Below are 10,196 nucleotides of genomic sequence, written 5' to 3'. Positions count from 1 at the left end.
TTCCCCCCCAATTCTGTGGGCTCACGTTTCCATTCCCCCCGTTTGCGGGGAAGCTTGTTCAATCCTGATTCCATTATCTGAAGACTTCCAAGACCCTGTACTCTCAAGGTTGGAGCCGGAGCTGCCCTCTCAGCTTCGCTAATGGTAAGTGCTGCTGTGAGAGAGACTGCCTAATCAGATCAGCCCTCATTTCTGGCCTCTCAGGTGGCCCATCCCACCAGAAGACACCGAAAACCAGCGCCTGTCCAGCCGGGAACAGAACAGGCTGTACCTGGAGACTCACTTCCCAGCTGAAGGGTCAGATGAGTGCAGTAAACACCAAGAAGACTGAGAGCCATACAGCTGGGTGAGAGAGAAGGCCTAAGGGCGCAATTTCCAAAGTCAGTTCCCTTTATTAAATGTTCATTTTTCACAGACCAGAAATACAAAATACAAGTAGAAATAGGCCCCAATTAGGAGCTACAGACCTGCCCTCACAGGACCCCTGCCTGCAGCAACTTGTACAGGACAAGCAGCAGCTGTACCCCAAAGGCCAGGAAGGCAGGGGGCACGGTGGGATCCGGCCCTGCCCTGGCCGCCACCCAACGTCTCCCCGGATTATAAACAGCCATCTTCTGAAGCCGCAGGGTGAGACACCTCCCCTGCGGCCCCAGGGAAGTGCAGGCTAGCAGGAAAGCTTGTTCAGATGGCGCAGAATCCAAGGACTGCATTTCATAGGAGAAAATGGATACCAAAACACGGGTGGGGAGACTCGGGCTGGGACGGGGCAAGCTCCAGGAGACACAATCTTCCTCTCTATTCATCAGACCCTGACGCCGAGTCTTCTGAGCTGGGGGGAGTACTGGCTAGTTCTTCTTCTTCAGAGTCCTGAAAGCCAAAGATCTCTTACAGGGGAGAGGTGCAGAGTCCAGGCCACCCTCGCCCCCAGCAACTTTTCAGGGAAGGACCCCCTACTTGGCTACCCGCTCCCTGCACCCCAGTGTTAGCCTTCAGAAGTACAGATTCCACCCACCCGCTCCCCTTCATTACCCCTCTGTCCAGGAGTGTCTGTCTGTCCCACCACCAGCCCAGCGGCCCCCACCCTTCCAGGCCCCACGGCCCCCCAAGCCCCACCGCACCTCACTCCGCCTTCTCTTCTTTTTGCTCTTGTTTTCTCCGGAAGAGCTCTCATCACTGGACACAAACTCTTTGCTCTTGAAGCTCTCGCTCAGCTGCCTTGATGAAGACTTCGATGATGAGCCCCGCGAGGGTGTGGATTTCTTCTCCATCTTCACCTTGACTTTTTTCTTCTTCTTGGACTTGTCCCTAGGTGAGCAAGAAGGAAGAGGGTACTGGGCCCTCAGGTTACCCACATCATCAGGGCCGAACCTCTCCTGGTTTTCACGGGGCCTTTCCCAACCCCAGCCACACTCCCCAGCTCACGCTAAACATACACAGACAGGTGTGTCAGCCCCAAGCGTCCCAGGGGAGCTCATCATAACTGAATCACCGGAAGGATCAAGGGTTACAGCCTGAAGCAGCCCCATATGCAAAACGTGCTTAACGTCTGTTGAGTCACTAAGTCACGTCCCACTCTCTTGAGAGCCTGCTGACTGCAGCCCACCAGGCTCCTCTGTCCATGGCACTTCCCAGGCAAGAATACTGGAGAGCGTTGTCATTTCCTTCTCTAAGGGATCTTCCTAACGTCTCTTACTTTATCTTTAAAACTTCATGTGAATTACGCTCCATAATAATAATTATTTTTAATCTCCCCCACACCTTGAAATAAAATTGAAGGAAAATATGGCTCTTAGGAAAATGAGCCGTATTTATCCAAGTTACCTTCAGAAATCCTCCAGCCCATTCCCCACACCTGGGCAACTGCCTACTCCGATCTGAGCAGCACTGCCCTACTGTAGGCACAAGTGTGTTAACACCCCAATTTTCAACCTGGAACTGCAAAAATATCTGCCAGAAAAGCAGCTCCTGGGTCATTTTGTTCCCAACTCTTACCTCTTGGAGGACTCTCCACGGCCGCCTTCGTATTCCTTCATGGCTTTTTCATATTCCCTCCTGGCATCCTCAGCCTTGCGATCCCACTCCTGTCACACACACACACACACACACACACACACACACACGGAATGAAAAAAAAACAGGAAAAAAAAAAATGAGAGCCCCCCTGCCCCAATGCAGGCAAAACCAACACAGAACCGTTGCCCTGGTCCCGCCCGCCTCTGTCCAGTCCCAGGCTCCCGACACCACGTGTGCGCGGCCCCTTGCCTCCTTCTTCTCCTTGGACATTCCCTTCCAGATCTCGCCCGCCTTCTTGGAGAGGTCGGTGACGCTGATACCCGGATGGTCCGACTTGATCTTCTCCCGGCTGGCATTCAGCCACAGCATGTAGGCAGACATGGGCCTCTTGGGGGCATTGGGGTCCTTGCCCTTCTTTACCTGCATAGGAACCCAGAGGCCGTCGACCACCTACTGCCCACAAAGCTCCACGTTCTCCCCAAGAGATGACCTGGACCTCGTTCTTAGAGGGACACAATGGAGAAAAGACTGGGCAGCGACAGGCTAGACGGAGAGCCCCCCAGGGATGGAGACCATGTCCTCCGCCACCCTGCACCCCAGCCTGAGCTCATGAAGAACCCCCGCCTTGGGATCTGGGGACAGAGGCCTGCTCCCAATTTGGATCTCCCAGAAGCTAACTGTCTCAAGGGCCAGACTGAAAATTCTCCAGGTTCCTCCTCAAGGCCAGCGCCGGTGGTTACAAAACTCGGCCCAGCAGCACCAGTCCGCAGGCCCTAAGGGGGGATTGCAGGAGGATGGAAAGAGGACAGCCTCCCCCCACTGCCCGGTGGAGTCTGCACCTCGAGGGGCTTCTTGCGGCTCTTGCGGTCCTTGGCCATCTTCGCCTTTTTAAGCTGCTTCCGTTTCTTCTCTTCCCGGTCGCTGTCGCCATCGTTACTGGAGGAGCTGGCGGAGGCGTTGCTGTCAAACCTGTGGAGGACAGCCCCCCACCAGCTCAGGACAGGACAGCGAGCCCGAAGACCCCCGCCCAGACAGCAGAGATGGAGCAGGGCTGCGGCGCGCATCCTCCTCTCGCTGACATGCCTTCGACCACCCGGTCGCCACCTGGCCATGGCAGCGACTTCCTCGTCGAATCCATCAGTGAGAAGCGAATGACGCAGTGGGCCTCAGTGGCTTTCTTGGGTCAAGACCTAACCCAGACCCCATGCCCCTGGAGTCAAAGCCACCATCTCCTCTTGCCCAGAACACGCCCCAGGTCCACTTCACCGGTTCCTCTGAGCTAACTGTTTTAACCCTGCAGTCTTCTCTGACGAAGAGATAATCAGCTACCATATAAGAAGTGGGGGGACCACCTTCAGTCCAACCCAATACCCATAAGCGGTCCTCTCCATCACATGTGGAACTCCTCAGAAGACGGAGCCCCGTTACACCTGAATCATGGTGCAGAGCCGTTTCCAAGGCATTTTCACAAGCGTTTGCTCACGAACCTTCACAAGTATGTGGCAAACAGAACTAGTGGACTCCAGAAGATTTTTTTTTTTCTTTTTTCTGCCCAACCTTTGTTCACAATTCTTTTGGAATAAGAGCGCTCCAATTTCCTGTTGGGAACCACCCAGCCCCATTCAGGGGGAGCTCACCCCAACCACAGGCTCTGGGGTGGGGGTGGGGGGGTCCCGTGTCTTAGTTCTGGCCCATCAGAGCACATCTCAGAACTCAGACCCAGGAAAGGGGAGGCAACCACACTATTCACCGCTGCTCTGGAAAAGGCGGCACTTCCGAGTGCCGTAGGATTGAGGCTGCCCCATGCTGCTCAGGGTCATTTAGCAACGCGTGCGGCGAACCTATCTAAAAATAAGGAAATCAGAAGTGAAAATTAAGATTCACAACTTTTGAGCACCTGGATTCAGGTCATGGTGGTGGTAGTTTAGTCACTAAGTTGTGTCTCCTCTGTCCATGGGATTTTTCCAGGCAAGAATAGCTGGAGTGGGTTGCCATCCACTTCTCCAGGAAATCGTCCCCACCCAGGGATGGAACCCACATCTCCCGCATTGCAGACGGATTCTTTACCGTCTAGCCACCAGGGAAGCCTTTGGATTCAGGTGCCTCAGCCCAATTCTATCACCGAACTCTCCGGTTACATGACCTGGTAAAACTCACTCTTACGCGAAAGTCAGTTTGAGTCAGACTCCTGACAGTGGCAATCAAGAGTCTCGATAACTTCCTGGTGGGACACAGGTTTGATCCCTGGTCTAGGATCAGCTAAGTCACAAGTCCCATGAGTCACAATTCCTGAAGCCCCTTGCGCCCTGGAGCCCCTAACCCAAAACAAGAGGCCACTGCAGCGAGAAGCCCGCAGACAAAGCCGCAGAGCAGCCCCTGCTCGCCGCAACCAGAGAAAGCCTGCACCCAGCAAGGAACGCCCAGCGTGGCCAAAAATAAAAATAAATAATTTTTTTTAAAAAAGTCGTGATGGACACTACCATCTCACAGGGGAGGACACAGAGATGCACTGCCTGACCCAAGGACCCCCAAATGGGAAGTGGGCAAGCTCCGGCCCCTAACCCCACTCTCTCCACTCTCCTTTTGTGGGTTCAGGACGCACTTTGCACTTACAAAGCATCTTGACAGCTTTCGAAACGTGTCCCTGTATCACTTCACCGGAGGTCACTTTTCTACCCTCGGTCAGTAGGTAACTCCGGGACTTGGGAAGCCCAGATATATTCTGGTCCCTGAAGCTTAAGGGCCACTCCCTCACCCCGCCAGGTGGACCCCCGACTCACTCCTCTGCCACGTCCTCCTCCTCTTCACCCGGGTTGAAAGACTCATCTGAAAAAGAGCACAGGCCGCGTGAGCTCCGCCCCCGGGGACCCCGCCCCGCCCAGCACGGCCCCCGGGGGACCCCCGCCCCGCCCCGCCAGGCCGCCCGCCCAGCCCACCGGTCTCCTCGCCGGAGTCGTCGCTGCTGTCGTTGGCGTGCTCCTCGCGGATCTTGCCCTCCTCCTTCATCCGCTCCAGGTAGGCGTCGTGCTGGTCCTCGTCCGAGTCGGCGTACTCGTCGTAGCTGGGGTTCATGCCCTGCAGGGCGGGCGCGGGGCTCAGGGCCAGCCCCCCCGTCCTGCGCCCGCGGAAGCCATCCCCATGCCTGTGAGCAGCTCGGAGCGGCCGCCCCCGGAGCCCCGGGGCCGCGTGTCCACACACAGCTCAGCGCGGGGCGTTTGCCCGACTCCCTGCCGACCCGGTTAGTCCAAGCCCCTCCCGCGCCCGGCCCCCGGGGAGCCCCTGGGGGGCTGCGGAGCCTGCGCTAAGTTCATGCCAGGAAGCCTGTACCCGGAGGGGGAGGGTCTCACGCACCTCTTTTTTCTACAAGGGCGAGAAGAGAAGAGAGAGTGAAAAAGAAGCCGCGCCAACCCCGGCCCCTTCCCCGACAGCGAGAACAGGGGCGCTCCTCCCGCGGACGCCCAGGTACCTCTTTCAGCCCTCGGTTCTTGATGTTGAGCTTCTTGGCGTTGACAAAGTCGAAGAGCTTGCCGTACTCCTCCCTGTGAGGAGAGGTGCCCGTCACCCGCTGGGCAGGGCTGACGTGGGCTGGGCCGCGGGCTGTCCTGACACTCCGCGGGGCGGCTGGGACCGAGGGGCCCGAACCCTCGACAGCACGATCGCGCCCGGGATCTCAGAGACCCCCAGCGGACGGCAAGCAGAGGAGCTGGACGTGGGTCTCAAAGGAAACTTACAGGATCTTAAGATTTCGGGGGACGAATAGGCAGGAAGGGGTGTGTGCCTGTCCACCAACACGCACAAGCAGGGCGCGAGGCGGCGGGGGACATGCCCGGCGTTTTGCTGGTCTGTAACCCATCCTTCTCAGGCTGTTGTGAAGGTTGAGGGTGAACGTGTCTGTGAAACGTGTAGCCCCCAGCCAGCATTTGATAAACAGCTGCTGTGTTCTCGGGCACGGAGCTCATTCCCGGAAGAGGGAGACAGCATTTCCATCGTGGGGGAGAGGAGGAGGACCAGTACCAAACGCACGGGGCACTTGGGTGCTTTTAAGCACAGAAAGCAAGCAATGGACTAGCTGACACGGGCTGAGCGCCCCAAGGGGTAGCGCCAAATGCCAGGCCGCGGAAGAAAAGCTCTGCGTCAGCGGAGGCTCGCCGGCCTGGAGAGGCCGGGCCGCCGGGTGGAGGCGGCTGGGTCGGGACCAGGGTGCCCGGGAGGGCTGGGCAGAGGCGCTCACCTCTCAATGCTGCTGAAAGTGTACTGCGTGCCCTGCTTGGTCTCGATTTCAAAGTCGAAGGAGCGCGTGGTGGTGGTCCCGCGGGCGAAGTTGACGAAGGAGATCTCATCGAAGCGGATGTGCACGGGCGGCTTGTGGACGTAGATGAAGCCCCGCTCCAGCGGGTACAGCAGCCCCGAGCTGGCCTTGTAGGAGCAGGTGATGCACTGGGCCCCCGAGTGCCTGGGCGAGGGGGCGCGCTCAGTGCCGCTGGGGCAGCAGGCACACGGCGTGCCCCAGGCCCCCCAGTGAATAAGCCTCAGGAGGCTGCCCCCTCGAGCGACAGCCCGCCCAGGCCCCCGTGAGGCTGCATTCCCAGAGAGTGCATCCCCAACCCCCGGCAGGCAACAGCCCAGGCCCCCCGATGCATAAGCCTCCCCAGCAGGCAGCAGCCCAGGCTGGCGCGCTCACCCTTGGAAGTTGCCGGGGACCGTGATCTTGCGGTTCACCAGCGCTTTCATGACCCGACTGACCATCTCGTAGAGGGATCCTGACATATTCTTGGTGAGCCGCCCCTCGAAGCGCTTCTCCACCTCCTCCCTGCAAACAGCAAGCTGCAGGCGGCGGCACTGCGGCCTTCCAGCCACCCGCGGCCACCACCCAGGCCGGGGACAGCCTCACTCACTCGTTCATGTTGAGCGCCAGGGAGATGTCCTCGTCCTTCGAGAAGAGGAGGATGAGGAAGTGGTAGCGGGTCTGGCCCTGCTTGATGGGGGGGTCCAGGCTGATCTGCAGCAGAAGGGCCACCGGGTTCAGTGCCAGCCAGCGCTCCGCAAGGACCAGCCAACGAGCTAGATGGACAGGGGTGATACCCGCCTCCCGAAGACCCGGGCGGGCCCCAGGGTCACGGGCCCGAGGGTCCGGCTCACCACAAAGAACATCTGGCGCTGGTCCTTGTGGGGCAGCAGGAAGAGCCGCAGCACCGTGGTGTAAGGGATCTTGTAGTCAAAGGTCTTGCCGTGCAGATGCAGGAAGGTGGGGTAGATGCGGATGTCGTAGCGGCCTCGGGGCGTCAGACACTGCAGCTCCCGGAAGATGCAGATGGCGTCTCCAGTGGCCTGGATCACGTCCGCCTTCGACAGCACGTTCTGGGCGAAGGCCTGCTGAGGCACGCGGGGGTCATCGAGCCGCAGGGAGCCGGCCGCGGGCTGTCCAGGGCCGCTCAGCAGCGCGGGAGGCCTCACCTCCACGGGGTCCACGCCGTCCTCCTGGGTGGGCGGCACGTAGAAGCGCACCTCCATGAGGGAGACCTCTGCATCGTCGTTCTGGTGGAACTCCAGTGTCACCTCGTTCTTACCCGTGGTACACTGGGACACGTTGCTGAGAGGGATCTCGAAGACCGGCTGGTCACCAATGTCGAAGGAAAGCAGCTGCCCTGTGGGTAAAAGGCGGACCCATCCACAGGCTCTTCCCCTGGCTCAGCATGAACTGCGCTCCCACCAGACTACAGGTTCCCTAAGGAGAGGGCCCGGGGGCTGTCTGTTCATCCCAGACCCCCGGGACCAGGCAGGCTGCCTAACACACCGTCGGTCCCCGATAAACACATGATTATTTACAGACAGACAGGAAATCAGACACAGTGGCAGAAAGAGAGCAAGAAAAGTTAAAGGGGGAAATCTTTCATCTTTCCTCCTCCCCTGAAACCTCCAATCTCCTGGAAGGACTCACCACCAAACTTCACGGTTCCCCAGTTCCAACCCTTCACACACAGATCCTTCTCCATTAGCTCCAGGCGATAGTGAGTTTTGAAGAAATCAGAGAGTTTCTCAAACTCCTGTAGGGAGAGGAAAGAGAACCAGCCCAGTAAACTCCTGATGGCCTGAACACAAACTTGGATGTTCTGGGATTATCTGTTTCTGAGAAACTGTCCCAGTATACCTTTTATCAGAAATCCATGCTGACTTAAGAGTCACAGCTATAAAACTGTTTAAAAGACTGTTGAGAGAAGTTATTTCTGGGTTATTTCTCAGGCTGGGGGAGGAATAAAGTAAGGGGCTGACATTCTCAGTTATGGGTCTTGCAATGTTTTTCTGAGTTTGAACAAGTATTGCTTTAGCAAAAGTGGAAAGGAAGATGAAGTGAAATCTTTAATGCACACAGACCACAGTGGAAAAACAAAACCCAAACTAAAGCATCAGGTAAGACCCAGAACCTGGATAAAGGCAACAGGCAGAAGCCACCAAAAAAAAAAAAAAAAAAAAAATCAAAACAGTAGAAAAACTTCTGGAGTTAGGGAACAAAGAATCTCCTGAGATGACCTGAAAGTGAACATTGACTGCTGTTAGGAGCCCAAACCAGCGATCGCACAGTTATCAGAAGAAGGGCCCCCACCTGTCTCTCCAGAAGATTAAAACTAAAGGAGATACACAGTCAGGACAACAGGGTGTCTCACCGATTCCCGGAAGCCGTCGTACTTGTAGACATGGCCGTTCTTCGTAAGCAGTTTAAGCCCGTGGCCCAGAGCCACCCGGCGCCAGATGCCTTCCGTCAGCTCCCCGGCCTGGATGTTGTCCACTTTGCCCGTCTTACTGTTCTTAAAGATGATGCCCTGGCGGCTCAGCCTCAGCCGACCGTCATTCTGTCGGGGAAACAGGCCCACATGTGTAGGGACGCCGCAGCGCAGCAGACAAGGGTCAGTCCCTCCCGGCGCCCCTTCTGGGCCAGCCTGATATCCACAGACCGGAGCAGCAGCAGCCGTGGGGAGCCCTGAGGGCCAGTAAAGAGAGACAAGCCCGCCAGGACCCCTGGGCTCTAATCCTGGCTCAGTCATCCACAACCCCTGCAGGGAGTGTTCCAGGCTCCAGGACTGGGCTGCAGCTGAGGGGCCCTTCAAGAGGACCTGATTCTGGTCCTTTCCCCGGGTACCGCTTCTCAGCTGGGGGGAACCCTAAGCACACACGGGTACTCTGACCCCTTTTCCAAACCAGCATGCCCATTCAGAGCATGTGCACAGCCAGTGGCCCTGCAGGTCCTGCTCCCATCCCTCCGCGGGGCCCTCCTCACCATGGAGCCCTTCACCTCCTGATACACGTCGTTGAACTCCAGGGTTTCTGCCATGCTGACCTAGCCCTGAGGGTACCCCGGAAACTCCTGGGTGGGCGCGCAGACGCACGGCGCGCTGGGGATCTGGATTCGAGAGGGAGAGAAGTGGGTAGGAAGGACGGCCGCTGATGATGCCCCCGGATGGGCCCGCTACCTCGGGCGTGCGTCCTATCTCCTCCACCCAGGAGCCCACCGGCCGGGCTCCGGGGCCTGGGCCCAGTCCTTGGGGGCCGGGCCCAGTCCTTGGGGGCCGGGTCCAGTCCTGGGGGCCCGGCCTGCCCCAAGAAGTGCTGACAACCCCCCCCCACCCGACATCCGCCCTGGGCGCTGCACCGGGCGCCGCGGCACCGAGCAGCGCAGCCCCCCAGGCCCGGCCGGCTCAACGCGCGGGGCGCCCCCCCAGACCCCCCAGCGCCCCCAGACCCGCAGCTCCCCCCACCCCCCAGAATGGACTCGCCCGCGGCCGGTCGCCTCCAACGCGGGCCGGTCCACCGCGCGCACCCCGCGGGGGAGCCGGACCCGCGCCCTGCACGCGGCCGACGACCACCCACCTCCTCGGGCCGGAGCCTCGCGGCCACCGGCGCCTAGGCGGTGGGCGCGCCGGGGCGTGGGGACGGCGCGGGCCGGGGCCGGGCAGGGGCGCTGGGCAGGCTCTTCCCGCGTGCGCGGCCCCGCGTCCCGCCACCGGAAGCGCCGGCTATAGAGACGGCGGCCGGCTAGAGGGGCGCCGCCCGCGAGGGGCCCGGCTAGAGCGCCAGCGGCGCCGGAGGACCTGCGGGCCCCGCCCGCCGGCCGGCCGCCGACCCCGGCCCCTCCAGCCCGCGCGGCCCCCGACCCCCGGGCCCGGAGATCGGGGGCCCCTTAAACGCTA

General features: G+C 59.4%; 1 protein-coding gene across 1 annotated transcript; it reads right to left on the bottom strand.

Annotated features, from left to right (window-relative positions):
• Positions 1-372: 372 nt before the first annotated feature.
• SSRP1 (structure specific recognition protein 1) lies at positions 373-10,018 on the bottom strand. Its single transcript, XM_070472929.1, has 17 exons — positions 9,877-10,018; positions 9,287-9,409; positions 8,676-8,861; positions 7,952-8,057; positions 7,468-7,658; positions 7,153-7,383; positions 6,909-7,012; positions 6,695-6,823; positions 6,245-6,466; positions 5,480-5,552; positions 4,950-5,088; positions 4,794-4,839; positions 2,853-2,982; positions 2,263-2,433; positions 1,993-2,081; positions 1,119-1,305; positions 373-867 (listed from the first exon to the last, which is right to left on the bottom strand). The coding sequence occupies exons 2-17, from the start codon at positions 9,338-9,340 to the stop codon at positions 796-798; spliced, it is 2,130 nt and encodes a 709-aa protein (XP_070329030.1). The 5' UTR covers positions 9,341-9,409; positions 9,877-10,018; the 3' UTR covers positions 373-795.
• Positions 10,019-10,196: the final 178 nt, after the last annotated feature.

This window comes from Odocoileus virginianus, chromosome 10 (assembly GCF_023699985.2).
Source record: "Odocoileus virginianus isolate 20LAN1187 ecotype Illinois chromosome 10, Ovbor_1.2, whole genome shotgun sequence".
NCBI lineage: Eukaryota > Metazoa > Chordata > Mammalia > Artiodactyla > Cervidae > Odocoileus > Odocoileus virginianus.
Note: the sequence above shows the minus strand (reverse complement) of the source record. Positions and strands in the feature narration are given on the sequence as shown.

What these genes read in the sequence shown, in the direction of transcription:
- SSRP1 (XM_070472929.1), bottom strand. Translation starts at nt 9,340, where the DNA reads ATGGCAGAAACCCTGGAGTTCAACGACGTGTATCAGGAGGTGAAGGGC. An exon ending in GAGGAGGACGTGGCAGAGGA is followed by an intron (nt 2,983 to 4,793) that starts GTGAGTCGGGGG and finishes TGTCCTCCACAG; the next exon opens with GTTTGACAGCAACGCCTCCG. An exon ending in GCCGCAAGAAGCCCCTCGAG is followed by an intron (nt 2,434 to 2,852) that starts GTGCAGACTCCA and finishes GTTCCTATGCAG; the next exon opens with GTAAAGAAGGGCAAGGACCC.